The sequence below is a fragment of the Tinamus guttatus genome, unplaced genomic scaffold, assembly GCF_059628265.1.
Source record: "Tinamus guttatus ecotype Peru unplaced genomic scaffold, ASM5962826v1 Tinamus_guttatus_pri_ptg000143l, whole genome shotgun sequence".
Lineage (NCBI taxonomy): Eukaryota > Metazoa > Chordata > Aves > Tinamiformes > Tinamidae > Tinamus > Tinamus guttatus.
In genome coordinates, this window is record NW_028288677.1 from 1,011,993 (window position 1) to 1,039,809 (window position 27,817).

A 27,817-nucleotide genomic window follows, 5' to 3' on the forward strand; every position below is an offset into this window, starting at 1 on the left:
TGGCCTCCGGCCCGGCGGCGCCTCGCTCCCGGGCGGGGCTCGGGGCGTGTGGGCGTGGCCTGCTGCTAGAGGGCGTGGCCTCGAGATGGGGGCGGGGCCTCGGCGGCCTCCGCTGCGGGGAGCGCCCTCCCCTTATGATACGAATAAATAAAAGCACATGTAAAAAATATAAGATAAGTCAAAAAATGTAAGATAGAAATAAGACTAATAATAATAACTAATAGTAAGACTAATAAGGATAATAAAAATTAAAATTAATTTAAAAAATAAATTAAAATTAATTAAAAAATTTAAAGGAAAAAATATAATAATATCACTAATAAAATAAAATATACTATAAATATAACTATATACTATAAATATAACTATATATAATAAATATAACTATATATATAACTATCTATAAATATTACTATAAAATATAATAATATCACTAATAAATGAAATTAATAAATATAAATAGATAATAAAATATAATAAATAAGAATTAATATAATAATTAATAGAAAGTGAAGATAAATATAAAGAGCAGCCAGGTTAAAATAATTTAAAATCCAAATGATTAAGTAATGAAGCTTTGCTGCAATTAAAGGTAATAGGTGTAAAAATTAAGGTGCTGCTGGTGTTAAATATACAGTAATATTAAATATATGGAATATTTAAGCCAATTAGAGTAATATTAATCTAATATTAATCTAATATTAATCTAATATTAATCTAATATTAATCTAATATTAATCTAATACACAACCTTATGATACCGGGCTCCTTTAATGCTATTAAACGCCTATATAAGCCGATATTCTCCCGGGGGAGGGAAATCGGGATATTCCCTGGCTCCGGCGCCCGTGTCGGCTTAATCGGCTCCGGAGCGGCGTTCCCGAGGGCTTTAATCAAATGAGTCCGGCGGGGAAGAGGACGGAATAAATCCCTAAAAAGGAGGAAATCCCTAAAAGCGAGGCAGGGGATTAAGCGGGTTAATCCCGGCGCTACCCTCTCGCTCGCGCCGAGACCCCCCCGAGACAGGACAGCGCCGCGCGCGTTTGCTCCATTTTATTAGGACCGACACATTCAGCGCATGTCACAACTTCCACGGCTCGATGAGATGGGTTTTGGGGGGAAAAAAATCAAAAAAATAAAATACGGAAAAACCTGGAAACCCCCCCAAAACGCCAGCGCGAAAACGAGCGGAGGGCTCGGAAAACAACGGGATTAAATGTGATTTTTTTCCCCCCCAGCCCTCCCACCAAAATCCCTCCCCCACCTCCATCCCGCCTTCTCACAGCTTGGATTGTATCCGTACAAAAAATCCCGCGTGGAAAAAAAAAAAGGAAATATAATATATATATAAGGGGTTAAAACGCGAATGGCAGAAGGGAAAATAATAATAATAAAATAATAATAAAAAGGCCAGGAATTGTAACATTTTTTCTTAAAAAATAATAATATAATAATAAAATTTAAAAAAACGTGGATATGGCAACGCTATACGAGGAGGAGAGCGGGATACAGGGGAAACAAAACGGAAACCTAAAATTATATATATATATAATATATATAATATATACACACACATACACTGGGCAGCGAGGGGATCCGGCCTCGTTTTCATCGGAGCCGGGATCCATCCGGCCGCCGCCTATTGCTTAATTTTTTTTTTTTCCTCCTTTTTTTGGGGTGGAAATAACACTTTTGAGACACGGACGGGTGAAAACGCAACGTGGCGGGAGGGGGAAAACCAAAGAAAAACCCCCCAAAAAGGCAGTTTTTTTTTTTCCCTTCTCTCCCGTATGAAACGCAAAAAAAAAAAAAAGAAAAAAAAAGCTCTGTTTTATGTGGAATGTACCGAGGAGCCGGTACGGAAAAGCGCCGGGATGCCGGCTCGGAGCATCCCGTTGCTCGGAGGCGATAGCCGAGCGGGGCTGCTTATTTTTCCCCGCCAAAAAGTGTCCTGGAAAACATCCGGAAAAGGCCCTGCGCTCCCGGCGGGAAGCCAGTCAGTTGTTGAATTTTAAGGGGTAGCCGATGGCTTTTTCCAGGCACTCGACCAAAGAGCCGGCCGAGAGAAAATCCCTCTCCACTTCCACAAATTTGATGTAGACGGATTTGGGCGAGACGCCGGGCTCCACGAGGCAGTTCTGCGACAAGAAGCCGTTGATGCCGCCCCATTCCTTGCCCAAGCTCTTCCCGTTGGCTTGGAAGTGCAGGAAGAGGCACTGCTGCAGCGTCCGGACCTCGGCGATTCCCAAGTAACAGTAGACGATCCGGGGCGATTCCGCGGGCGGCCGCGCCGCGTCGCCGTCGGCGGGCGCTTCCGGAGAGGGCGCTTTGGGCGGACACTCTTCGTAGCCGATGGCGTACAAGCCGGGACTTTTGGGAATGCCGCCGGGCAACAAGTACTGCACCACGTTGCCGCCGGTGGGTTTGGAGTGGGCGATGGGGATCCAGTCGATCTCCATGTGCAGCTCCAGGCAGCGCGCCTCGCTGATGGTGATCTCCAGGAATTTGTAGTAAACGTTTTTCCAGTTCATTTTCTGCACCCGCGTCATGATCACCCGGCCCTCCGGCTTCTCCGAGTTGAAATATTCCCGGAGCCGTTTGCCCAGCGGCACCTGGGAGCTGATCTCGGCGTAGTGGTAGCGGATGTCCTCCTTCCAGCGCGTGTTGTAGCCGATGCCGAAAATGGCCAGTTTGTTGGAAAGGTGGAGCCGGGAGAAGTCCGTCCAGCTCTGGAAGAGCTCCCACTTGAGCTGCACCGACTCCAGGATCTGCACGATGTTCTGCATCACGTCCCGCTTCCTGGCGGGAATTGCAACGGAGAGGAGGATGAGCCGGGGTAACTCCCAAGCGGAAAAACACCCTTTTTTTGCACCCCTTTTTTTTGCATTTTTTTTTGCACCCGCTTTAGGCTAAAAACCTCCCAGGAGGGAGAAGCCAAATAGGCAGCACAATCCCATAAATTCCAGGAATTTTAGTTTTAATAAAATATATAAAATTCCGTGCTGCAGGCATCCAATAGCAAATGTCTCTCCCCAAACTTGTGCAAGGGACAGAGGTGCCACCCGAAAGAGAGCAAAGCAACGAGGCAGCTGACGGGGTGGAAAAACCTCCGGAAAAGCCGGAGCCAGGAGCTCATCCAGCCCAAGGGCAGGTTACGGGATGCGGCTGCGCTCGGGATGACGCGAAGCCGAAGGGAAAAGTCCCCAAAAATCAAGCAGAGGGTTTTAGCACCGGGAATTTTTTTGCCATTTGAACTATAATCCGGAGCATCGTGTCTCCTCCTCTCCCATACAACATCCCTAGGGAAATGTGGGGGGGAGAAAGGGAGGAGAACATTCCCGAAGGACTTACTGGGAGTCTTCCGAAGATTCCTGTTTTATCTTCAGCGTCCGCTTCGTGGTGGGCATCTCGTCTGGAAGGGAAAACACGGGACACGTCGTTGTGCGCTAAACGATGGGAAAAAAGCCCGGATCCAACCCGCTTGGATGCCGAACACCGGATAGAAACGGGGAGAAAGGGGGAAAACTTCCCAGTCTGGGCTGGATCCAGGCCGCTTGGATGCGGAATAATGGATAGAAATAGGGAGAAAGGGAGAAAACTCCCTAGTTCGGTCCAGACTGAACACATTTGGATGCTGAATACTGGATAGAAGTGGGGAGCAAGGGAGAAAATTCCCCAGTTTGATCCGAATCCAATGCACTTGGATAGGAATAGGGGGAAGGTTGGAAAAATCCTTAGTACAGTCCAGATCTAATCCACTTGGATGCTGAACACTGGATACAAAAGGGCAAAAAAGGGAAGAACTCCCATCTATGTTGGATCTAGACCAAACAGGGATATTTTCCACCTTTTTCCCTGTTTCGATCCGTTATTCAGCATCCAAGTACCTTAAATCCGGATGGAACTGGGGATTTTTTCCCCCCTTTCCACCTATTTCCACCTGGTGTTCAGCATCCATGGATACTGGATCCTGACCAAACACCAGACAGAAATAGGGAGAAAGGGGGAAAACTCCCCCTTTCAGTTGGGATCTAACGTACTTATACAGAAATCAGGAAAAAGGTGGAAAATTCCCCAGTTTGGTCCATATTTAACGTGCTTTGATGCTGAACGCTGGATAAAAATAGGGAGAAAAGGGAAAAACTCCCAAGCATGTTGGAGGGGGACCAAACTGGGCAATATTCCGCCTTTCTCCCCATTTCTATCCGTTATTCAGCATCCAAGCATGCCGGATCCAGACTCAACTGGGGAATTTTCCCCAATTCTACCCACTTCTCCCAAGCCAAGCAGGTCAGATCCAGACCCAATGGGGGATTTTCCCCACTTTTATCCATTTCTCCCAACCCAAGCACATTGGGTTTGGACTCAACTGGGAATTCTCCCCGTTTCTCCCAATCTAAGCACATCGGATCCAAACTGAACTGCGGAGTTTTCCCTCTTACTCCCCATTTCTATCCATATCTCCCAATCCAAGCACGTCGCATCCGGACCCAATCAGGGATTCTCCCCATTTCTCCCAATCCAAGCACGTCGCATCCAGACCCAACTGAGGATTTTCCCCATTTCTCCCAAGCTAAGCGTGTCAGATCCAGACCACACTGGATATTCTCCCCATTTCTCTCCATATCTCCCAATCCAAGCATGTCGGATCCAGACCCAAACAGGGATTCTCCCCATTTCTCTCCATTTCTCCCAAGCCAAGCTCGTCAGATCTGGACCCAATCGGGGATTCTCCCCATTTCTCCCAATCCAAGTGCGTCGGATCCGGACCTGATCGGGGATTCTCCCCATTTCTCCCAATCCAAGCGCATCGGATCCGGACCCGATCGGGGATTCTCCCCATTCCTCTCCATTTCTCCCAAGCCAAGGGCGTCGGATCCAGACCCAATCAGGGATTCTCCCCATTTCTCCCAAGCCAAGCACGTCAGATCCAGACCCAATTGGGGATTCTCCCCATTTCTCCCAAGCCAAGCGTGTCGGATCCGGACCACACTGGATATTCTCCCCATTCCTCCCCATTTCTCCCAAGCCAAGCACGTCGGACCCGGACCACCCTGGATATTCTCCCCATTCCTATCCATTTCTCCCAAGCCAAGCGTGTCAGACCCAGACCACCCTGGATATTCTCCCCATTCCTCTCCATTTCTCCCAAGCCAAGCACGTCGGACCCGGACCACACTGGATATTCTCCCCATTCCTATCCATTTTTCCCAAGCCAAGCACGTCGGATCCAGACTGAACTCTTGGTTTTCCCTCTTTCTTCCCATTTCCATCCCTCATTCAGCCTCCCATTGCCTTAGAACCGGCGAAACCAGGCCGAGAACCACGGAGAGAACCAGGGACCCCCGCGAGCCGACGCGGCGGCGCTTCCGTACCCAATTCCTGCTCTCCCGTCTGGTAGCAGTGCAGCTCCTGGCTGTGATTGCCCCAATCCTCTTGGGAATACTCCTCCATGGTGCTCCCGTCGGACTCGAGCTCCTGGTAGAGGCCGCTGCTGTTGATGAGGACGGGCTGGCAGGGCTGAGAATCCCAACCTCCCTGGCCAAAAACCTGCTCGAGCTGCTCGAACGTGTAGCTGCTTTTCCGCTTGCCCACGCCGTGCTCCTTCACCCGGCTGTAGCACCGCCGCAGGGTCTGGAAAACGGGAAAAAAAAAGGGATATTTTAGGATATTCCCGCTCAGGGGCTACCCCAAACCGGCCTCTTTTGGCCCTTTTTTTAATCCCGTGCCGATGGGAAGCGGGGTAGCGCCCGCTTCCGAAAGCCCCCGCGGTTGTTTCGTCTCCAAAAACCAAATCAAACGGAATAACGGGGAAATAAAAACGAGGTGGGGGTAAGGGGGGGAAACAAAACACCCGACAGATCCCCAAAATGAGCGACCAGCCAAGAAACCGCTGCACCTACTGCCAAGGAGGAGAAAGCAGCTCGGAAGAGGAAAAGCAGGGGGGGAAAAAAAAACAAGGAAAAGCGGAGAGGGGAGGAAAAAAGAGGGGCCCCGAAAGCAGAGCCAGTCCAACTCGTCCTTATCTCTCGGCGAGAAAGCCAAAAAATAAAACCTAAGCTATTTGGCTAGGGGAAACGGGGATTACTTACATATTTCTGCCTTCCTTACTAACTCACTCTGGCTCTTGCGGAGCTGCTGAAATTTAAAAGAGGGCAAATCAATAAGGCCCCGCAGCGGGCGGCTCCTCCCCGCGCCGCTTCCCTCCCCTGCTCCGAAGCGGACGGTTTTGGGGGGAAAAACACCCGGGGAGGGGGAAAAAATAAAGCAGCTGAGCGGCGGGGCGGTTAAACCCCGCTGTTTTGGGTGGAAAAAAGTAGATATATGGGAATAACGCGGGTTACGGGGTGGTTTAGGGATTTGCTGTTCCCTGTAGGCTCTGAACTGCCCTGTTTTTTGCTGGGAAAATCCACCAAAACGGCACTTAATTAAGAGGGAGTAACAAAAGGTGCAAGGGGGCAATATAAGAGGCGACTGCCTAGCGCGATCCCGCTTTTATTTCCCTTCTTCCGGCGATGGATGAGGAAAAAGGGGAGCGTTTGGCTTTGGAAAGGCTTTTCCCGCTCCAGTTTCTCTTTTCCAAGCCTCCGGCTCAGAGGGATCCGTGCGAGTTGTTCCATGGATGCCAAGGGAAACACCTTTCCTACCGGAAAACGAATCCCGCTTCCCAAAACGCATCCGGATTCTCACCCTCATCCAACAGCACGAAGCTCTGGATGCTTCATCCAGAAAAACCAAGTTTTTTTCCCCAAAAAACAACTCCGGTCCAATGGGAGGAAACCAAAGTTTGGCTGAAGCCACCCGGATAGTTGGGAGAGCTTCGGAACCGGTGGCACGCGACGCATTCCGGCGGTTTTCCGGAGCCGGCTTTTCCTTTCCAGCTCATTCCCAAGGTTTGGTGGAAGTTTAGCTCTTAGCTTGAGATTGTTATTTGGAAAATCCAGCAAATCCAACACATCTCACTCCAACAAATCCCTGCGGCCAAGTTCCTGCTATCCAGAAACACCGGATCTCCACGTCGGATCCCGGGAATGCTGCTGCTCTTTGGCATTTCATGGGGGCAATTTTGGGGCTTTTCCCTCTGTTTTAGTGGCATCAATCTCTTCTTTTCCCCCCCTTTCCAAATGCCAAGGGGGAAAATCACCTCCCTGCCACTGGCTCATGAACCACCGGGAAAAAGGGAATCGCTCAAACGATCCCCTCCGACTCGAATCCAAAACTTCACTTCCAAGCTGCCCTAAAAACTCCGCTTTTCTCCCTAAAAACCTGCTCAGCACCTGGCAAAACACTAAATTTCACAGCCCAACAGCAGCCAAAATCGGGGGAGATGTTTCTCCACAGCGAGAAACCCGAAGGATGGAAAATTCCCAGAAGAAGCAGGGATTTAAGCCACGCTATCCCGAGAAATGGTAGCGAGACGCTGCTTTTAATTAACTAATTGGTGTTTCCACGGCTGCCAACCGGGGAAAGAAAACTGGGAGCGCTTGGAGCGCTCGGATCGCGCTGCCCCTAGCCCTCACCGTGCCATCCGGGGGCTCCTCCGCAGCGCTCGCCGCCCCCTCTCCTTCAAAAACAAAAAGCGGGATAAGCGGGAAAGCCGAGGGAAAACCCCACCTCTGCGAGGCCGGATTTTGCCTTCTTCCCAAAGCTACGGCCGCGGCTCCGCTTGGGAACGCGGCGGCCCGGGAAGCGCCTCCGGGCTCGGCAAGGGGACGGATGGGGAGCAGGGGGTGTCCCTGGAGCCAGATGATGGAGCCCAGGGGATGCAGGAGCCCCAAGGCCAGGCCCAGGGGGTCCTGCCTGGTGCTGGCACCCATGGGAGCCACCTGGGACCCCAAGCCCAGGTCCAGAGGGTCCTGCAGGGTGCCAGGCGCCCCCAGGAGCAGCCCCAGGGGATGCAGGACCCCCAAAGCCAGGCCCAGAGGCTGCCACGTGGCACCCAGCACCCATAGGAGCAACGTGGGACCCTAAACCTGGGCCCAGAGGATCCTGCTCGGTGCCCAGCACCCATGGGAGCAATCTGGGACCCTAAACGCGGGCCCAGGGGGTCCTGCCGGGTCCCGACACCCATGGGAGCAACCCGGGACCCCCAAGTCCAGCCCCAGAGGGTCCTGCCTGGTGCCAGGCACCCCCATGAGTAACCTGGGACCCCCAAGTCCAGGCCTAAGGGGGTGCTGTCAAATACCAGGCACCCCCAGGAGCAACCTGGGACCCTAAACGCAGGCTCAGGGGGTCCTGCCGGGTCCCGACACCCATGGGAGCAACCCGGGACCCCCAAGTCCAGTCCCAGACCGTCCTGCCTGGCACCGGGCACCCATGGGAGCAGCCTGGGACCCTAAACGCGGGCCCAGAGAGGTCCTGCCAGGCGCCTGGCACCCATGGGAGCGACCCGGGACCCCCAAGCCCAGGCCTGGGGGGCACTGCCCGGCACCAGGCACCCCCAGGAGCCACCTGGGACCCCCAGGCCCAGCCCCAGCCGGTCCTGCCCGGTGCCCGGCCCCGCCACGAGCGCCCCGGGAGCCCCAAGCCCAGGCCCGGGGGGCGCTGCCCGGTGCCCGGGCGCCCCCGCGAGCTGCCCCGGTACCTTGATGCGCTCGCGGCACTGCGAGGGCGTGCGCTCGTAGCCCAGCTCGGCGAGGGCGCGCGACACGCGCTCGTACATGGCGGGCCCGGGCGCCTTGCTGCCGAACACGGTACCGGCGCCCTCGAGCTGCTGGTAACGGGCCTCCACGAGCCGCTCGTTGCCCCACACGGCGATGAGCGCGTTCGTCTCGGCCGGCGTCCACGACATGCCCCGGCAGGCGGCGGCCGCGGCCGCGGCGGCGCCCGGCGAGAAGGACACGGAGGGCGAGGCCCCGCCGCGGCCCCCCGCCGCCGCCGCCGCCGCCGCCGCCGGGCCCGGGCCGAGCGGGGAGGCGCCGCTGGGCGTGGAGGGCTCCGAGGGGCTGCGGTTGCCGTCGCTGAGGGCGCCCGGCGAGCCCGGCGACAGCACCTCGGCCTTGGGCACCTTGAGCGGCGCCGCGGCCGCCGCGAGCTGCGAGGAGCCGCAGGACGCCGCCATATTGCAGCTGCCGGGCCGAGCGGGCGGAAGTGACGCGACGCGGCGCGGCGCCCGCCGCCGCCGCCCCCTCCCTTCTGCCCTTCTGCGGGGAGGGGCGGGGCTTCGCCGGGGAGGGCGGGGCCGAGCGGGGGTGGGCGTGGTCAGCGCTCGGGGGGCGTGGCCGCGGTGGGCGAGGGGGTGTGGCGCTCGGGTGGGCGTGGCTCGAGGGTGGGCGTGGCCGGGGCTGGGGGGGTGCAGGGGGGCACGGAGCCCATAGGGATAGGGCCTATGGATCCCATGGGGGCGGGGACTGCGTCCAGGGACACGGGACCCCCTTGGTCCTGTAGGGACATGGAGGCCCAGTGGGACCCTATAGACACCATAGGGACCCAATAGAACCGTAGGGACCCTATAGATGCTGTAGGGACATGGAGGCCCGCTGGGACCCTATAGACGCCATAGGGACCCAATACAACCATAGGGACCCTATAGATGCTGTAGGGACATGGGGCCCAATTGGGACCCTATAGACGCTGTAGGGACATGGAGCCCTACTGGGACCCTATAGACACCGTAGGGACCCAATACAACCATAGGGACCCTATAGATGCTATAGGGACATGGAGTCCGATTGGGATCCTATAGACTCCGTAGGGACCCTATAGATGCTGTAGGGACATGGAGCCCTACTGGGACCCTATAGACACCATAGGGACCCAATACAACCATAGGGACCCTATAGATGCTGTAGGGACATGGAGCCCAATTGGGATCCTACATACGCCTTAGGGACCCACTAGAACCATAGGGACCCTATAGACACATAGGGGTATGGAGCTGCATAGGGAATCTATATATACCATGGGGACCCTATAGATGCCATAGGGACCTTATAGATGCTATAGGGACATGTGGCGCCATAGGGAATCTATGGAGGCCCTCCAGATGCCACAGGGTCATGGAGACCCATAGGTGACCTATAGATGCCATAGGGACCCAGTAGAACCATAGGGATCTTCTAGATGCCGTATGGACCCTAAAGACACCACAAGGGCATGAAGCACCATAGCGGCTCTATAGATGCCCTAGGGGCATGGAGCCCCATAGGGACCCTATGGGTACCATAGGACACAGAGCACCATAGGGGCCCTATAGATGCTACAGAGCCCCTATAGATACCATAAGGCCACAGAGCCCCTCAGGGCCAGGGCCCCATAGACCCTATAGGGACACGGAGCACCCAGGCACCCCGGGCCCCTATAAGGGGGTTCCGGAGCGGGGGGGGGAGCCGCGTGCGCTCGGCAGCAATTAGGGAGCTCGTTAGGGCCCGGCCTTGATTAACGAGGCCTTGGGGGGGGGGGGTTAATGAAGGAGGAGGTTGGGGGGGCGGATCCTGCGCATCCGCCTTTCCCGGGATCCCGGGGGGACGGGGACGGCAGCTGCTTCCCGCGCTCCAGCCCCCTTCCCGCATAACCCCCCCCGTTCCCGCCCTCGACACCCCCATTCCCGCTGGCGGCCTCCCCCCATTCCCACATTTGCCCCCATTCCCACATATAACCCCCCATTCCCATGTTTATCCCTCCGTTCCCACGTTTCCCCCTGTTCCCGCTCTTGACCCCCCCATTCCCATATTCTCCCCAATTTCTCCATATAACCCCCCATTCTTGCGTTTACCCCCCTATTTCCACTCTCCCCCCGTTCCCACATTTCCCCCCATTCCCTCTCTTGACCTGCCCTTCCCACCTATAGCCCCCCATTCCCAGTCTCCCCCCATTCCCACTCTCCTCCCCCATTCCCACATTTGCCCCCTATTCCCATCCCCGCCCCTCATTCCCACATTGACCTCCCCATTCCCATGCTTGACCCCCGCACTCCCCCCTCACTCCCCTCTCCCTATATTCACCCCCATTCCCACTCTCAACCCCCAATTCCCAAACCCACCCCAGCCACACCATCCCAATTAACCCCCTTGCCCCAACATTTCCCAGGGATTTCCTTGCAAAAATCCCTCCTCCAAGACCCCCAATACACTTTACCCCCCCAAAATCCCTCTTTTCCCAACCAAAGGCCCTCCATCCCCTCCACCTCCGCCTTTTGTCCGCCTTTTATTTCCCGGATAACCAGATGGGTCAATCCGCAACGGATCAGGGAGCGGGAGCAGCTTTTCCTGCCCTCTGCTCCCCCGTTAGCGGCGGGCGCAAACGAGCTTTCCGCCCAATTAAGCCCCGCTTTGATTAACGCTCCCGGATCGCTCCGCCGGCGGCTTCCCGCTTTTTCCTCCGGGGCCGGGACCCAGGTGCCGAACGGCTCCTCCGGCCTCCGAGCCCGGCTGATAAATGAGCCGGATGCCCCCGGTCTATTAAAACGGGGCCAATGGGTTGTTAATAGACACCCCCCCCTCTCCGCAGCTCCGCCGCACATGGGTATTCCCGAGGGTGGGAATGAGGAGGCGGAATGGGTTAAACTGGCCCGGGGCTTCGGATCCGGCCTTGGAAACGGGCTGGCTTCTCGCTGCTGGAAACATCCCAGCATCTCCCTTTCTGGATATTCTTGGCATCCCCCTTCCGGAAAATCTCCGCATGCCCCTTCTGAAGCATCCCGATATTCCTATTTTTTTTTTTCCCCCAGAGATCCCGACATCCCCCTAGGAAAAAAAAAAAAAAAAAAAAAAAAAAACGAACAAACAAACAAAAAAATGGTATCTCTCTTCCAAAACATCCCGACATCCCTCTTTTAAAACATCCTGGAATCCGTCTTCCATAAATAAATAAATAAATAAATAAATAAATAAATAAATAAATAAATAAATAAATAGTGTCCCACTTCAGAAGCATCCTGGCATCCTGCTTTTGGAAAAATCCTGGCATCCCATTCCTAGGAAATCTGGGCATCCCACTCTTAAAAATCCAGGCATCCCACTCCTAGGAAATCTCGGTGTCCCATTTCTAGGAAATCTGGGCATCCCACTCCTAGAAAATCCTGGCATTCCGCTCATAGGAAATATGGGCAGCCCGCTCCTAAAACTCCTGGTATCCTGCTCCTAGGAAATCCAAGCATCCCATTTCTAGAAAATCTGTGTGTCCCACTCCCAGAAAATCCTGGCATCCTGCTTCAAGGAAATCTTGGCATCTCACACCTAGCAAATCTCAGTATCCCAATCCTAGGAAATTTTGGTGTCCCACTCCGAGTAAATCTCCGCATCCCACTCCTAGAAAACCCCAGCATCCCGTTTCCAGAAATTCTCCGTGTGTCTACAAAATCCCCCTTTCCCACCACCCCGCATCCCTTTCCCGCGGAATCCCAGCGGCGAGGACCGTCCCCAGCCCCCCTCCTTTCCCGATCCCGTCCCCTCCCTCCGGAACGCGGGAGCGCCGCCGGACGCCTGGGCCCATCCCGTATAAATATTCAAAGCTCCGGCGTTTGCGCCAGCTGAGCCGGGGCGGTCGATGGGGTCCCGGGGGGCAGGGGGGGACATTGGCTTCCCGCCAGCCTCCCTGTCCCCACCTGCGTCCACGAAAAGACCCCCCCTTCCCTTCTTTTCCAAGGAATTTCCAATGGGGATGCGAGAAGCGGCGCTTCCCAATTCCCACCCCGCAATTTGGGATGAGTTAAGGGGACACCGGGACCCCCCTTAATAATAAGCCCCCCCATTCCCGGCTTCGTTAGAGGAGCGGAAACGAGGCTGGATAATCCCGCTTCATCCTAACGGGATCGGGGCGGATTAAGGGAGCGCTGATCAAACAGCGGCGAATGACAGGGCAATTAAAGCGCCGCTAATAAACGGCCTTAACGAAGACGCCCTCCCTGTTTGCCCACGGCGAGCGGGACAAATTGCCGGGATGAGGCCGGGAGGGGGCGGGAAGGAGGAGGGAAACGGGGAGCTCCTTTGTCTGCTTTTCCCGGGAGCCCCTCACCCGGCCTCAGGCCTCCCGCCGCCCGGAGCAGATGTGCGGCGCCTGCATCCAGATGTGCGCGGGGGGAGGCTCCCGAGGTGAGCGCAGGCAGAGCGAGTCCGGCATCCAGATGTGCACCTGGCAGGGCCAGATGTGTGTGTGGGGGGCTCCAGGTGTCCACAGGTATCGGGTGCTCCCGTGGCATCCAGATGTGCACGGAGAGGGTGGGTGCCATCCAGATGTGCAGGTGTCCCTGCTCCAGGTGTCCCATTGGATGCATCCCCAACCCATTCCAGATGTGACCCCCAACCAGCCCTACAGCCCAGCGTCACTCGCATCCAGATGTGCTTGTCCCAATCCAGATGTGCCCTCCTTAATCAGCCCCGCAGCCCTAGTGCTGCCCACATCCAGATGTGCCCGTCCTACATCCAGATGTGCTGCACCTTAACCAGCCCTGTATCCGCAGTGCTGCCTGCATCCAGATGTGCGCCCCCCCATCCAGATGTGCCCCTTATCCAGCCCTATATCCCGAGCACCGCCTGCATCCAGGTATGCGCCCCCCGCATCCAGATGTGCCCCTTGCCGGGCCCCGTATCCCGAGCACTGTCTGCATCCAGATGTGCGCGCCCCATCTTCAGACGTTCCCCCCTTAACCAGCCCTATATCCCCGGTGCTGCCCGCGTCCAGATGTGCACACCCCATATCCAGATGTGCCCCACCGTGGGGGGGAATCCAGATGTGCCGCTGTCCCCTCCCATCCTGTGCCCCCCAGAACCCCACACCCCAAATTACCCCCCCCTTCCCAAATTACCCCCCTTCCCAAATTACCCCCCCTTCCCAAAATACCCCCCCCTTCCCAAAATTCCCCCCCTCCGTGTTGGCCCCGCCCCCCTTCGCCGCCCGCCCCGGGGGCGGCGCCGCGGGCAGCGCCGCGTCCGAAGCGGCGCAGGAGCCGCGCAAAAGCCGCGCAAAAGCCGCGCAAAAGCCGCGCAAAAGCCGCGCAGCGCCGGAGCCGCGGGAAAGCCGCGGGAAAACCGCGGGAAAACCGCGGGAAAGCCGCGGGAAAGCCGCGCGATGCTGCGCTACCTGCTGAAGACGCTGCTGCAGATGAACCTCTTCGCCGAGTCGCTGGCGGCCGAAGGCTCCAACTCCTCCGAGCTGCTGCGCGCCTTCAACGGCAGCCTCGGCGCCCTCGACGTGCGCAACCTGAGCGCGCCGCACGGTACGGGACCCTCCTGCACCCCCAGCCCCTGCCCCATCCCGATCCCGACTCCCAGCCCGCCCCCGGGGTCCCAGCCCCACGTCGGGTCTGACCCGCGTTTCCCACCTGGATCCGTCCCCACGTCGGGTCTGACCCGGGTTTCCCACCTGGGTCTGGTCCCATAAGGGTTTCCCACCTGGGATCCATCCCCAGGTCGGGTCCGACCCGGATTTCCCACCTGGAACCAGTTCCACGTCGGGTCCGACTCGAGTTTCTCTCCCGGACCCATCTCCACGTCGGGTCCGACCTGGGTTTCCCACTTGGATCTGGTTCCAAGTCGGCTCCCACCTGGGTTTCCCACCCAGATCCATCCCCAGGTCAAGTCCGACCTGGGTTTCCCACCTGGATCCAGTTCGACATCGAGTCCGACCCGGGTTTCCCTCCCGGATCCATCCCCAGGTCGGGTCCGACCCGGGTTTCCCTCCCGGATCCATCCCCAGGTCGGGTCCGACCCGCCTTTTCCACCCGGATCCATCCCCACATCCAGGGATGCTCCAGCCACGGGAGCTCCCTGAATTTCGGTGCTCAGACTGGGAATGGGGGGGTCGCAGACCCCCAACCCCCCCCCTCACCCCCCATTCCCGCCCCCGGTCGCCAGAGGGGGCACCCGCTGGTCCCAATTAGAGGCGGTCCCAGCTGCGGCCCCGGCGGGGGACATGGGGACACAGCTGCATCCCGCCCCCCTGCCGCCAGCATCCCTGTGCCGGCGGGATGCGGGTACCCCGGGATGCGCCTCCATGGCAACTGCATCCCGCTGTCCCACCAAAGAGCCCCTCTGCTTGCACGCACAAGCATGCATTTGCATGCATGCATGTGCATTTGCATGCACAAACATGCATTTGCATGCACAAGCATGCATTCACACACAGAAGTGTGCATTTGCATGCATAAGCATGCATTTGCATGCACAAGCATGCATTCACATGCACAAGTGTGCATTTGCGTGCACAAGTGTGCATTTGCGTGCACAAGCGTGCATTTGCATGCATGCATGTACGTTTGCATGCACATGCCTATGTTTGCATGCACAAGCATGCATGCACCCTTATAAGCGTGCATTTGCATGCACATGCCTGTGTGTGCACAAGCATAAATTTGCATGCATTCACCCTCGTAAGCACGCATTTGCATGCATGCACGAGCATTTGCATGCATGCATATGCATTTACACACACACACACCCCTGTGTTTGCATGCACGAGCGTGCATTTGCTGCGCACATGCTGTGATAATGCAACTGCATGGAACATGATGGGCAGTGACAGAGGTGGCCCTGGGGACACCATGGACTGTGCTGTGGGTGGCCCTGGGGACACAATGGACAGGGTTGTAGGTGGCCATGGGGACACTATGGACCAGGCTGTGGGTGGCCCCGGGTATAGGATGGTCTGTGCTGTAGGTGGCACCGAATAACACTGGGGACATGATGAAAGGTGCCGTGGGTGGCCCTGGGGACACCATGGGCTGTAGCAGAGGTAGCCCTGGGGACATGATGGGACATGTGACAGAAGCAGCCCTGGGAACAAGGACCACGGTGCCTCTGGGAACACACAGGGGCTGCAGCATAGGTGGCCCTGGGGACACCAGGGCTGTGACAGAGGTGTCCTGGGGACAGGAGGGACCATGACATGGGTGGCCAAGGGGACACATGAGGTCTGTGTCATGGGTGGCCCTGGGGACACCAGGGGGCCGTGCACTAGCGGCCCTGGGGACAGGAGGGACAATGGCATGGGTGGCCAAGGGGACACATGGGGTCTATGGCATGGGTGGCCCTGGGGACAGGAGGGACCATGGCATGGGTGGCCATGGGGACACATGGGGTCTGTGGCATAGATGTCCCTGGGGAACACCGGGGGCTGTGACAAGTGACCCTGGGGACAGGAGGGACCATAATGTGGGTGGCCATGTGGACACAAGGGGTCTGTGGCATAGATGTCCCTGGGGACACCAGGGACTGTGGCATAGGTGGCCCTGGGGACAGGAGGGACCATGACGTGGATGGCCATGGGGACACATGGGGTCTGTGTCATGGGTGGCCCTGGGGACAGGAGGGACCATGGCATGGGTGGCCGTGGGGACACATGGAGTTTATGGCATGGGTGGCCATGGGGACACTGGGGTCTGTGGCATAAACGTTCCTGGGGACACCAGGGGCTGTGGCATGGGTGGCCGTGGGGACAGGAGGGACCATGGCGTGGATGGCCATGGGGACACATGGGGTCTATGGCATGGGTGGCCCTGGGGACAGGAGGGACCATGGCATGGGTGGCCATGGGGACACATGGGGTCTGTGGCATAGATGTCCTTGGGGACACCGGGGGCTGTGGCATAGGTGGCCCTGGGGACAGGAGGGACCATAATGTGGGTGGCCATGTGGACACAAGGGGTCTGTGGCATAGATGTCCCTGGGGACACCAGGGACTGTGGCATAGGTGGCCCTGGGGACAGGAGGGACCATGACGTGGATGGCCATGGGGACACATGGGGTCTGTGTCATGGGTGGCCCTGGGGACAGGAGGGACCATGGCATAGGTGGCCATGGGGACACATGGAGTTTATGGCATGAGTGGCCATGGGGACACTGGGGTCTGTGGCATAGACGTTGCTGGGGACACCAGGGGCTGTGGCATGGGTGGCCCTGGGGACACATGGATTTTATGGCATGGGTGGCCATGGGGACATTGGGGTCTGTGGCATAGACGTTCCTGGGAACACTAGGGGCTATGGCATGGGTGGCCCGGGGGACAGGAGGGACCATGGCATGGGTGGCCATGGGGACACATGGAGTTTATGGCATGGGTGGCCATGGGGACACAAGGGGACTGTGGCACAGATGTCACTGGGGACACCAGGGGCTGTGACAGGTGGCCATGGGGACACATGGGGTCTATGGCATGGGTGGCCCTGGGGACACCAGGGGCTGTGGCATAGGTGGCCCTGGGGACAGGAGGGACCATGACGTGGATGGCCATGTGGACACATGGGGTCTGTGTCATGGGTGGCCCTGGGGACAGGAGGGACCATGGCATGGGTGGCCATAGGGACACATGGAGTTTATGGCATGGGTGGCCATGGGGACACTGGGGTCTGTGGCATGGGTGGCCGTGGGGACAAGAGGGACCATGGCATGGGTGGCCATGGGGACACAAGGGGTCTGTGGCACAGATGCCCCTGGGGACACCGAGGACTGTGACACTAGCGGCCCTGGGGACACGACTGCCCCCACCAAGCCCCGAACCCCCCTTGGTGCCACCCGCCAGGCTCGGGGCTGCAGGAGGAAGAGGAGGCCGAGGCCGAGGGCCCGTGGTGGGCGCCGCGCATCGTGGAGCACCCCAGCGACCTGCTGGTGGCCCGGGGCCAGGCGGCCACGCTGCGGTGCCGCGCCGAGGGCCGCCCGGCGCCCCGCGTGCGCTGGTACCGCGACGGCGAGCCGGTGCGCGCGGCGCCCGGCGCCCCGCGCGCGCTGCTGCCCGGCGGCTCCCTCTTCATCGCCCGCGCGCTGCCCGGCCGCCGCGCCGACGAGGGTGTCTACGCCTGCGTGGCCACCAACCGCCTGGGCCGGGCCACCAGCCGCAACGCCTCGCTGGAGGTGGCCGGTGAGTCGGCAGCGCCCCGAGGGCGCCGCGGGGGCCTTCGTCGCGCCCGCCGCGCTCATCCTCCCGCCCCGGCAGTGCTGCGGGACGAGTTCCGGCAGGCGCCGGGCGGCGCGGCCGTGCGCGCCGGCGAGGCGGCCGTGCTGCGCTGCGTGCCGCCCCGCGGCCGCCCCGAGCCCAGCGTCACCTGGAGCAAGGACGGCGCCCGCCTCGACGCCCGCGACCCGCGCCTCACCGTAAGGCTGGGAACGGCGCGGCGCGGCCCCGCGGCGCCCGGCGCCCGCTCACGCGCTCCTTCCACCCGCAGATCCGCGGCGGGACGCTGACGGTGGCGAGCGCGCGGCCGAGCGACGCCGGCGCCTACGTGTGCGTGGCGGCCAACGCGGCGGGCCGGCGGGAGAGCGCGCCCGCCGAGCTGCTGGTGCTGGGTGCGCGGGGACGGTGGGTGGCCGCGGTGGCGGGTGGTGGCCACGGCGCCGTGCGCTCACGGCGAACATCCCGCAGAGCCGCCCGTGTTCAGCAAGCGGCCGCGGGGCCGGGCCGTGCTGGCGGCGGGCACGGCCGAGCTGGCGTGCGAGGCCCGTGGGGAGCCGGCGCCCGCCGTGCGCTGGCGCAAGGAGGCCGGGGAGCTGCCCGCGGGGAGGTGAGCGGCGGGCGCGCGGCGGGATGGGGCGTCCGGGGGGGATTGGGCACCCGGGATGCGCCCAGCACCCTTGTTGCACCCAGCGGCCTCATTGCATCTAGCAACCGTGCTGCATCCAACACCCAAGGGATGCTCATTGCATCCCATTGCATGGGATGCATCCCATTGCATCCCATCCCATTGCATGGGATGCATCCTATTGCATCCCATCCCATTGCAAGGGATGCACCCAAGGGTTCTCATTGCCCCCAGCACCCTTATTGCATCCGGCACCCATGCCGCATCCAACCCCCAAGGAATGTCCATTGCATCCCATTGCATCCCATCCCTTTGCATGGGATGCATCCAAGGGTTGCTCATTGCCCCTAGCGCCCTCATTTCATTTAGCACCCATGCTGCATCCAACCCCCAAGGGATGCTCATTGCATCCCATTTCACGGGATGCATCCCATTGCATCCCATCCCGTTGCATGGGATGCATCCCATTGCATCCCATCCCATTGCAAGAGATGCATCCCATTGCAAGGGATGCATCCAAGGGTTCTCATTGCACCCAGTACCCTCATTGCATCTAGCACCCATGCCACATCCAACCCCCAAGGAATGCTCATTGCATCCCATTGCAAAGGATGCATCCCCTTGCATCCCATCCCATTGCAAGGGATGCATCCAAGGTTCTCATTGCATCCAGCACCCTCATTGCATCTAGCACCCATGTTGTATCCAACACCCAAAGGATGCTCATTGCATCCCATTGCAAGGGATGCATCCTATTGCATCCCATCCCATTGCAAGGGATGCATCCAAGGGTGCTCAATGCCCCCAGCACCCTTATTGCGTCCAGCACCCAAGCTGCATCCAACACCCAAGGGATGCCCTTTGCATCCCGTTGCAAGAGATGCATCCCCTTGCATCCCATCCCATTGCAAGGGATGCACCCAAGGGTGCTCAATGCCCCCATCGCACCCTTATTGCGTCCAGCACCCAAGCTGCATCCATCCCCCAAGAGATGCTCATGGCATCCCATTGCAAGGCATCCCATTGCATGGGATGGATCCCATCGCATCCCATCCCATTGCAAGGGATGCACCCAAGGGTGCTCATTGCCCCCAGCACCCTTATTGCATCCAGCACCCAAGCTGCAGCCATCCCCCAAGAGATGCTCATGGCATCCCATTGTAAGGGATGCATCCCATTGCAACCCATCCCATTGCGTGGGATGCATCCCATCCCATCCCATTGCAAGGGATGCACCCAAGGGTGCTCATTGCCCCCAGCACCCTCGTTGGATCTAGCACCCATGCTGCATCCAACACCCTTACTGCCCCCAGCACCCTTGCCTCATCCAGCGCCCATGTCCCCTCCTGCACCCTTATTGCCCCAGCGCCCTGATTGCCCCACTGTCCCCATCGCCCCGTTGCCCTCCCCGTCCCGCCGCCCGCGCCGCCCCGGCCGTGTCCCCGCAGGTGGCAGCAGCGCCCGGACAACGCGCTGCGCATCGCCCGCGTGACGCCGGCCGACGAGGGCACCTACACGTGCGTGGCCGAGAACCGCGCCGGCCGCGCCGAGGCCTCCGCCGCGCTCCGCGTGCACGGTGGGTGCCGGGTCCCCGCCGATGCCCCCGCCGCGTGCCCGGCCGCCGCCGTCACCTCCGCGCGTGTCCCCTTGCAGTCCCCCCGCAGCTGGTGACGCCGCCGCGCGACCAAGCGGTGGCCCGCGGCCGCACGGCCACCTTCCCCTGCGAGGCGCGGGGCAAGCCGCCGCCGGCCGTGTTTTGGCAGAAGGAAGGCAGCCAGGTAGGACGGAGCTTCTCCCTGCTCTCCCGTTCCCTATTTTTTTTCCCGTTTTCCCTAATTTCTCCCGCCCAGATGCTGGTGTTCCCGGGGCAGCCGCCGGGCCGCGTCTCGGTGGCCGCCAGCGGCGAGATGAGCATCGCGGAGGTGCGGGCGGCCGACGGGGGCTACTACACGTGCCAGGCCATCAGCGTGGCCGGCAGCGCGCGGGCCAGGGCGCTGCTGCAGGTGGAGGACGGTACGGGGGGCGCCGGGGCCTTTCCTTCCTCCTCCTCTTCCTCCTCCAGGCATTGCGGGCTGTCTCCACTTCCTTCCTCCTCCTCCTCCTCTTCCTCTCTATGGTGACAAGGCCGGGTTGTGTGGGACAGACCAGTGCCCCTTCACGCAGAGCATCCCCATGGGGTGACACCTTCCCCTTCCTCCTCCTCCTCCTCTTTCTCCCTGGGTTATGGCATGGGATAAATCAGCGCCCCTTCACTCAGAGCATCCCCATGGGATGATCTCTTGCCCTTCCTCCTCCTCTTCCTCTTCCTCTCTATGGTGACAAGGCCAGGTGGTGTGGGACAAATCAGTGCCCCTTCACGCAGAGCATCCCCATGGGGTGACACCTTCCCCTTCCTCCTCCTCCTCTTCCTGGGTTATGGCATGGGATAAATCAGCGCCCCTTCACTCAGAGCATCCCCATGAGGTGACCCCTTCCTCCTCCTCTTCCTCCTCCTCTTCCTCCCTGCGTTATGGCATGGGATAAATCAGTGCTGCTTCCCCCATGGGATGATCTTTTGCCCTTTCTCCTCCTCCTCTTCCTCCCTGGGTTATGGCATGGGAGAAATCAGTGCCGCATCCTCCATGGGATGATCTCTTGCCCTTCCTCCTCCTCCTCTTCCTCCCTGGGTTATGGCGCAGGGTAATTGAGTGCCCCCTCACTCGGAATATCCCCATGGGATGATCTCTTCCTCCTCCTTCTCCTCTCCCTCCTCCTCCTCTTCCTTCCTGTTGCAGCTAGGCCGGGAGATGCAGGATAAATCAGTGCCCCCTCACTCAGAGCATCCTCACGACGTCTCCCTCCTCCTCTTCCTCCTCTTCCTCCCCATTGCCACAAGGCCGGGTGACAAGGGATAAATCAGTGCCCCCTCACTCAGAGCATCCCCACGGAATGACCCCTTCCTTCCTCCTCCTCCTCTTCCTCCCCTGGGTTCCCCACATGACGGTGGCTCCCCCCATGTCCCCGCAGCCCCTGGGGAGCTCCCGCCGCCCCCAACTTTGGGCACCCAGACGCTGCCACCGGTGCCCACGGCGCGGTCCCCGTGCCCGGCGCCCAGCCAGCCCGGCTGCGAGGGGACGTCCCCGACGTCCCCCGGCGCCGCCGCGGCCTCCCCGGCGCCCATGTCCCCGCCGGCGCCACCCTCGGCCCCCCGCGTCACCGCCGTCACCGCCAGCTCCGTCACGCTGGCGTGGGACAGCGGCCGCCGGGACGGCGCCGGCCCCGTCACCTCCTACATCGTGGAGGCCTTCAGGTAACACCCCCCGGAGGAGGGGGACAGGGGGGACACGTCCCCGGCGCCCGCTGACCCCCTCGTCCCCAGCCAGGCGTCCGGCGGCGCGTGGCGCACGGTGGCCACCGACGTCCGCGCGCCGGAGCACACGGTGGGCGGCCTGCGGCCCGCCACCGTCTACCTGTTCCTGGTGCGCGCCGCCAACGCCTTCGGCCTCAGCGAGGCCAGCGGGGCCTCCGAGCCCGTGTGCACCCGCCGCGCGGCCGAGGAAGATGAGGATGACGAGGGCACCGCGGAGCCGCCGCCGGAGCCGCCGGCCGTGCACCTGGAGGAGCCCGTGGTGCTGCCGCCCGGGGCTGTGCGCCTGGCTTGGACCGTGAGGATGAGGATGGGCATGGAGAGAGGGATGGGATGGGGGTGGAATGAGGATGGGGATGGAAGTTGTGATGGGGTGGGGATGAGGTTGGGATGAGGATAGGATGGGGATGGGGATGGAATGAGGATGGGGATGGAAGTCGTGATGGGGTGGGGATGAGGTTGGGATGAGGATAGGATGGGGATGAGGGTGGAATGAGGATGGGGATGGGGATGGGGGTGGAATGGCGTAGGATGGGGATGGAGATCGTGATGGGATGGGGATGAGGTTGGGATGAGGATAGGATGGGGATGGGGGTGGAATGGCATAGGATGGGGATGGAGATCGTGATTGGATGGGGATGAGGTTGGGATGGGCATAGGATGGGGAAGGAGATAAGGATGGGGATTGTGATGGGATAGGGATGAGCTGGGGATGGGGATAGGATGGAGATGGAATAGGGATGGAGACTGTGATGGGATGGGGATGAAGTGGGGATAGAAATGGGATGGAGATGGGAGGAGGATGGGATGGGGATGTGAGTGCAATGGAGATTGTGGTGGGATGGGGATGAGGTTGGGATGGGGATAGGATGGGGATGGGGATTGTGATGGCTTGGGATGAGATGGAGATGAGTTTGGATGGAGACGGGAGGAGGATGGGATGGGGATGTGAGTGGAATGGGGATGGGGATTGTGATGGGATGGGAATGAGGTTGGGATAGGGAGAGGATGGGAAGGGAATGGGGATGGAGATTGTGATGGAATAGTGATGGGGGTGGGATGGGGATGGGGATTGTGATGTGAGGAGGTTGGGATGGGGATAGAAAGGGGATGGGGATGGAGACGGAGCTTGTGATGGGATGCGATGGAGATGGGAGCAGGATGGAACGGGGATGCGATGGGGACGGCAACGAGGCCCCCGGGCGCCCCCGTCGCGCAGGTGTCCGGCCCGGCGGCGCTGCTGCGGGGCTACCGGGTGCTGTACCGGCGGCGCGGCCAGGCCGCGTGGGACGCGCGCGAGGTGCCCGGCGGCGCCCAGCGCGGCGCCCTGCTCGCCGGCCTGCAGCCCGCGCAGGACTACGAGCTGCAGGTGCTCCCGGTGCCCGAGGGCGCCGCCAGCGCCGCGCGCGCCGTCCGCACGCCCGAGGCAGGTGGGTGCGCGGGGACGCTGGGGACGGGGACGGCCCTGCGCCGGCGCTCAGCCCCGCGGCGTCCCCGCAGCGCCCGGGGGGCCCCCGCGGGCCGTGCGCGCCGCCCCGCATCCCGACGGCGTCGCCATCTCCTGGGAGCCGCCGCCGCCGGGCGAGCGCAACGGCGTCATCCGCGAGTACTGGGTGAGCCCGCGGTGCGCGCGGCGTCACCCGTGTCGTCACCCGCGTTGTCACCCGCGTTGTCACCCGTGTTGTCACGCCGCAGATCTGGTGCCTGGGCAACGAGAGCCGCTTCGACCTCAACACCAGCGTGGAGGGCACGGCACAGGCGGCCGTGCTGCGCGGGCTGGTGCCCGGCGTGTCCTACCGGGTACAGGTGGCCGCCGCCACCGGCGCCGGCGTCGGCGTCCGCAGCCCGCCCGTCCCCGTGCGCCTCGGTGAGCGGCTGCGTCGCGGTGCCTCTGCGGCGGCTGTGCATCCCGTGCGGGTTGTGAATCCTGCGCCGGTTGCACATCCCACGCCGGCTGTGAATCCCATGCCGGTTGTGCATCCCGCGCCGGCTGTGCATCCCGTGCTGGCTGTGCATCCCGTGTGGGTTGTGCATCCTGTGTGGGTTGTGCATCCCGTGCCAGCTGTGCATCCCGTGCCGGCTGTGCATCCTGTGCCGGTTGTGCATCCCGCATCAGCTGTGCATCCCGTGCCGGTTGTGCATCTCTTGCCGGCTGTGCATCCCGTGCCGGCTGTACATCCCGCGCCGGTTGTGCATGCCACACCGGTTGTCCATCCCAAGCCGGTTGTGCATCCCAAGCCGGTTGTGCACCCCACGCCGATTGCTCATCCCACACTGGCTGTGCATCCCGCGCCGGCTGTGCATCCCATGCCGGTTGTGCACCCAGTGCCGGTTGTGCATCCTGCACCGGTTGTGCACCCCGTGCCGGTTGTGCACCCCATGCCGGCTGTGCATCCCGTGCCGGTTGTGCACCCCATGTCGGTTGTGCATCCCGCATCAGCTCTGCATCCCACACCATTTGTGCATGCCGCACCGGTTGTGCACCCCGTGCTGGCTGTGCATCCCACACCGGTTGTGCACCCCGTGCCGGCTGTGCATCCCGCGTTGGCTGTGCATCCCATGCCGGCTGTGCATCCCGTGCCAGTTGTGCATCCCGCATCAGCTGTGCATCCCGTGCGGTTGTGCATCCTGCAGCGGTTGTGCATCCCATGCTGGCTGTGCATCCCATGCCGGTTGTGCATCCCACGCTGATTGCACATCCCATGCCGGCTGTGCACCCCGTGCCGGCTGTGCATCCCACACCGACTGTGCATCCCGTGCCAGCTGTGCACCCCGTGCCGGCTGTGCATCCCACACCGGTTGTGCATCCCGTGCCAGCTGTGCATCCCGCGTTGGCTGTGCATCCCATGCCGGCTGTGCACCCCGTGCTGGTTGTGCATCCCGTATCAGCTCTGCATCCCTCGCCGGTTGTGCATCCCGCGCCGGTTGTGCATCCCGTGCCGGCTGTGCATCCCACACCGGCTGTGAATCCCATGCCGGTTGTGCATCCCACACCGGTTGTGCACCCCGTGCCGGTTGTGCATCCCGCACCGGCTGCGTATCCCGCCAGCCGCCCGCCCGCTCCCTTGCAGCCCCGGCGGCCGAGCGGGACGCGGTGTCGCCGGTGGGACCGGGCCGCGGTGCCGGCCTGGCGGAGCGGCTGGCGGCGGTGGCCACGCGCCCGGCCTTCCTGGCCGGCCTCGCCGGGGCCGCCTGGCTCCTGCTCGCCGGCTCGGGCGCCTGCGTCTACCTGCGCCGGCGCAGGAAGAAAGAGCCAAGAAGCTTCTCCGGTAGGGAAAAAGCCAGGGAAAAAAAGGGGGAACAGGGTGGGACATCCCCTGTGCTGCCCTCACCCCCCTCCATGTGTCCCCACAGCCACTTTTCCATGTTCTGGAGGCTCCAGCTGCCGCATTCCCAGGTACCGCATCCCGCTGCTGCCTGAATCCACCCAAATCCATCTGCATCCATCCTTTTCCATCCGTCCGTATCCATCCGTGCTATTCCCGCCACCATCCCCTGGCAGGCCTGGCGCCTACCCCTGGCTGGCCGACACGTGGCCGGACGCTCCGTGGGAGCCGGCGGGAGCCTTGGGCTGGCTCCGTCCGGGCAAAGCGGGTGCCGGAGGGGACGTCACGGCGCCCGCCGGCTCCCTCGGCTCCGGCGCGGGCCAAGCGGCGCCGACGGTGCCGCTGCCGTGGCCCGAGCTGCTGCCTCCGCCGCCGCCGTCCGGCGAGCTGAGCCACTATGAGGATGAGGAGGATGAGGAGGAAGAGCTGGCTGCGAGGTGAGCAGGGTGGCGTGGGGACGGCGGTGGCGGCGCTTGGGGCCGCGTCCACCCGCACCCGTTGCCCCGTAGCTCGGGGCCGGACGAGTGGTGGCCGCCGTTGCCCGAGGGCCGCTCGCTCGCCCCGTCGCCCGCCGGCTCCCGCGCGGCCGCCGCTGCCGACCACGTCCCCCGGCTGCGCGACCTGGACGCCCGGCGGACGCCCCGGTACGAGGGACGGGCGCCGCAGCGGGGCGGGTGGCGATGGGGACGCGGCCTGGCCGTCCCGCTGTGCCCGTGCGGGGTGGCCGTGCCCTCGGCATCCAGATGTGCCGCTAAAACCAAGCCCCAAAAACCAAACCCGGTGGTGGCAACGGCCTCTGCGATCCAGATGTGCAGCCCTGATCCAGCTGTGCCGTTGTGATCAGAACAGCTGTTTTGCCCCTCGCTGTGGTCCAGCTGTGCCGTGGTGCCCGGGCAGCGCTGTCCCGATCCAGCTGTGCTGCCGTGATGCAGATGTGCCCCCTTGGGCTCGCCGTTCCGTCCCGCCCCCCGCGCAGCCTTGATCCAGATGTGCTTCCCATCCCCTATCGCGGTCCAGCTGTGCAGCCGTGACCCAGATGCGCCCCTAAAGCCCCTTATTCCATCTCGCTCCGATCCCCCTCGCGCCCGGCATCCCATCCAGCTGTGCCCTGGTGATCCAGCTGTGCCCTGGGGATCCAGCTGTGCCCTCCTCTCCACCCGGTTCTCCCCCTTCTCCAGGCGGCCCCCCATGGGCACCCTGCCGCGAGCGCCCAGCCCCGGCGCCGAGGACGCGACGCCGGCACCGCTCGCGCGCCGCTCGCCCGGCCGCTCCGGAGCGCCCCGGAGGGCGCCCAAGGCCCGAGGCAGCCGAGCGGGCCGTGGAGGAGGAGGAGGCGCGCGGCCCGGCGAGGCCGAAGGCTCCCGGCGCCCCCGCGGCGCCGCCGCGGAGCTGCCGCCGCCGCCACCGCTGCCGCCGCCGCTGGCCGAGGAGCCGGAGCGCCGCGCGGCGCCGGATCCCGACGGTACCCGCGGCGTTCCCCGCCCGTCCCCGCCGCGGCGCGTCCGCCCCGCGCCTCCATCCCTCCTCTTCCTCGCAGAAGCCGGTGCCGCCGGCAAAGCCGCCTTCGTCGCCTCCTCCCGCGGCTCCACGGGCTCCCGAGGCCACGGCTCCGGGCGCAGCCGGACGCCGGGCGAGGTGACGGGGCGCGGGGTGGGTTCCACGCCGCCGCTCTCCCCTCTCTTCCCTTTCCCCATTGCTGGGGACGAGCCTAAGGCCGTGGCACGAGTCACCGTGGGTTTGGGGCCGCGCGGGGACGATGTGTAACTCGGGGCCGGCCCTGCCAAGAGCTTGGTTGCTTGTAAATAGTTTTTTTGGGAGGTGATAGCGGGGTAGTAGGGTGGGCAAGGGAGGGAGGTGGTTGCTCTGGAGCTGGGAAGAGGGTCCGGAGCCATGAGGATGGGCTGGATTGATGAGGAGGGTCTGCAGCAATAAGGAGGCTCAGGAAGGATGAGGATGCTCAGGAGGGAGGAGGATGCTCAGGAGGGATGAGGATGCTCAGGAGGGATGAAGATGCTCAGGATGGATGAGGATCCTTGGGAAAGATGAGGAGTAGTGAGGATGCTCTGGAGCAGACTGAAGGGAGGACACTCAGGAGAGATAAGGATACTCAGAAAGGAAGAGGAGGGATGAGGATGGTCTAGAGTGATGAGGATCCTTGGGAGGGATGAGGATACTCTGGGAGGATAAGGATGGAGTGATGAGGACCTTGGGTAGAATGAGGATCCTTGGGAAAGATGAGGATCCTTGGGAGGGATGAGGTTGGTCTGGAGCAAAGAGGCTGCTCCGGAGGGATGAGGAAGCTCAGGAGGGATGAGGAGGCTCCGGAGGGATGAGAATGCTCAGGAGGAATGAGGATGCTCAGGAAGGATGAGGAGGCTCAGGAAGGATGAGGAGGCTCAGGAAGGATGAGGAGGCTCGGGAAGGCCACAGATGCTCACAAAGGACGCCGAAGCTCGAGGGCGAGGAGGATGCTCCGGAGCCATGAGGATGCTCGGGAAGGCCACGGATGCTCAGGAGGGCCTCGGAAGCTCGGGAAGGACGCGGACGCTTGGGAGCGATGAGGCCGCAGAGGCTCGAGGAGGCTCCTTCGCTTTCTGCTTCCTCATGGCCGATGCCCTTTGCAGAACACCCAGTAAACCGCAAATTTCAAGCAGCACCAAGCGGCTCTTTTATTGCGGGGGGCTTTTTTATTGCTGG

The 27,817-nt window shown here is 61.0% G+C and overlaps 2 protein-coding genes across 2 annotated transcripts; one reads left to right on the top strand and one right to left on the bottom strand.

Annotated features, from left to right (window-relative positions):
* Window positions 1-1,929: 1,929 nt before the first annotated feature.
* Window positions 1,930-9,061, bottom strand: MSANTD2 (Myb/SANT DNA binding domain containing 2). Its single transcript, XM_088522017.1, has 4 exons — window positions 8,585-9,061; window positions 5,376-5,634; window positions 3,352-3,412; window positions 1,930-2,799 (listed from the first exon to the last, which is right to left on the bottom strand). Exons 1-4 carry the CDS (start codon window positions 9,059-9,061, stop codon window positions 1,998-2,000), a joined length of 1,599 nt encoding a protein of 532 aa, XP_088378143.1. The 3' UTR covers window positions 1,930-1,997.
* Window positions 9,062-14,007: 4,946 nt separating this feature from the next.
* Window positions 14,008-26,884, top strand: ROBO3 (roundabout guidance receptor 3). The gene is made up of 19 exons (XM_088522054.1): window positions 14,008-14,155; window positions 17,455-17,790; window positions 17,866-18,023; window positions 18,095-18,215; window positions 18,292-18,430; window positions 19,897-20,024; window positions 20,102-20,226; window positions 20,299-20,461; window positions 21,455-21,737; window positions 21,807-22,092; window positions 23,014-23,224; window positions 23,295-23,407; window positions 23,490-23,661; window positions 24,866-25,063; window positions 25,149-25,191; window positions 25,297-25,557; window positions 25,630-25,764; window positions 26,299-26,423; window positions 26,658-26,884. Exons 1-19 carry the CDS (start codon window positions 14,008-14,010, stop codon window positions 26,882-26,884), a joined length of 3,372 nt encoding a protein of 1,123 aa, XP_088378180.1.
* The last annotated feature ends 933 nt before the right edge of the window (window positions 26,885-27,817 follow it).

Coding starts and splice junctions, on each gene's coding strand:
- MSANTD2 (XM_088522017.1), bottom strand. CDS start 9,061: ATGGCGGCGTCCTGCGGCTCCTCGCAGCTCGCGGCGGCCGCGGCGCCG. Junction 3,413..5,375: donor GACGGGAGAGCAGGAATTGG/GTACGGAAGCGC, acceptor TTTCCCTTCCAG/ACGAGATGCCCACCACGAAG. Junction 2,800..3,351: donor GAATCTTCGGAAGACTCCCA/GTAAGTCCTTCG, acceptor AATTCCCGCCAG/GAAGCGGGACGTGATGCAGA.
- ROBO3 (XM_088522054.1), top strand. CDS start 14,008: ATGCTGCGCTACCTGCTGAAGACGCTGCTGCAGATGAACCTCTTCGCC. Junction 18,431..19,896: donor GGGGAGCTGCCCGCGGGGAG/GTGAGCGGCGGG, acceptor GTGTCCCCGCAG/GTGGCAGCAGCGCCCGGACA. Junction 20,227..20,298: donor GGCAGAAGGAAGGCAGCCAG/GTAGGACGGAGC, acceptor TCTCCCGCCCAG/ATGCTGGTGTTCCCGGGGCA.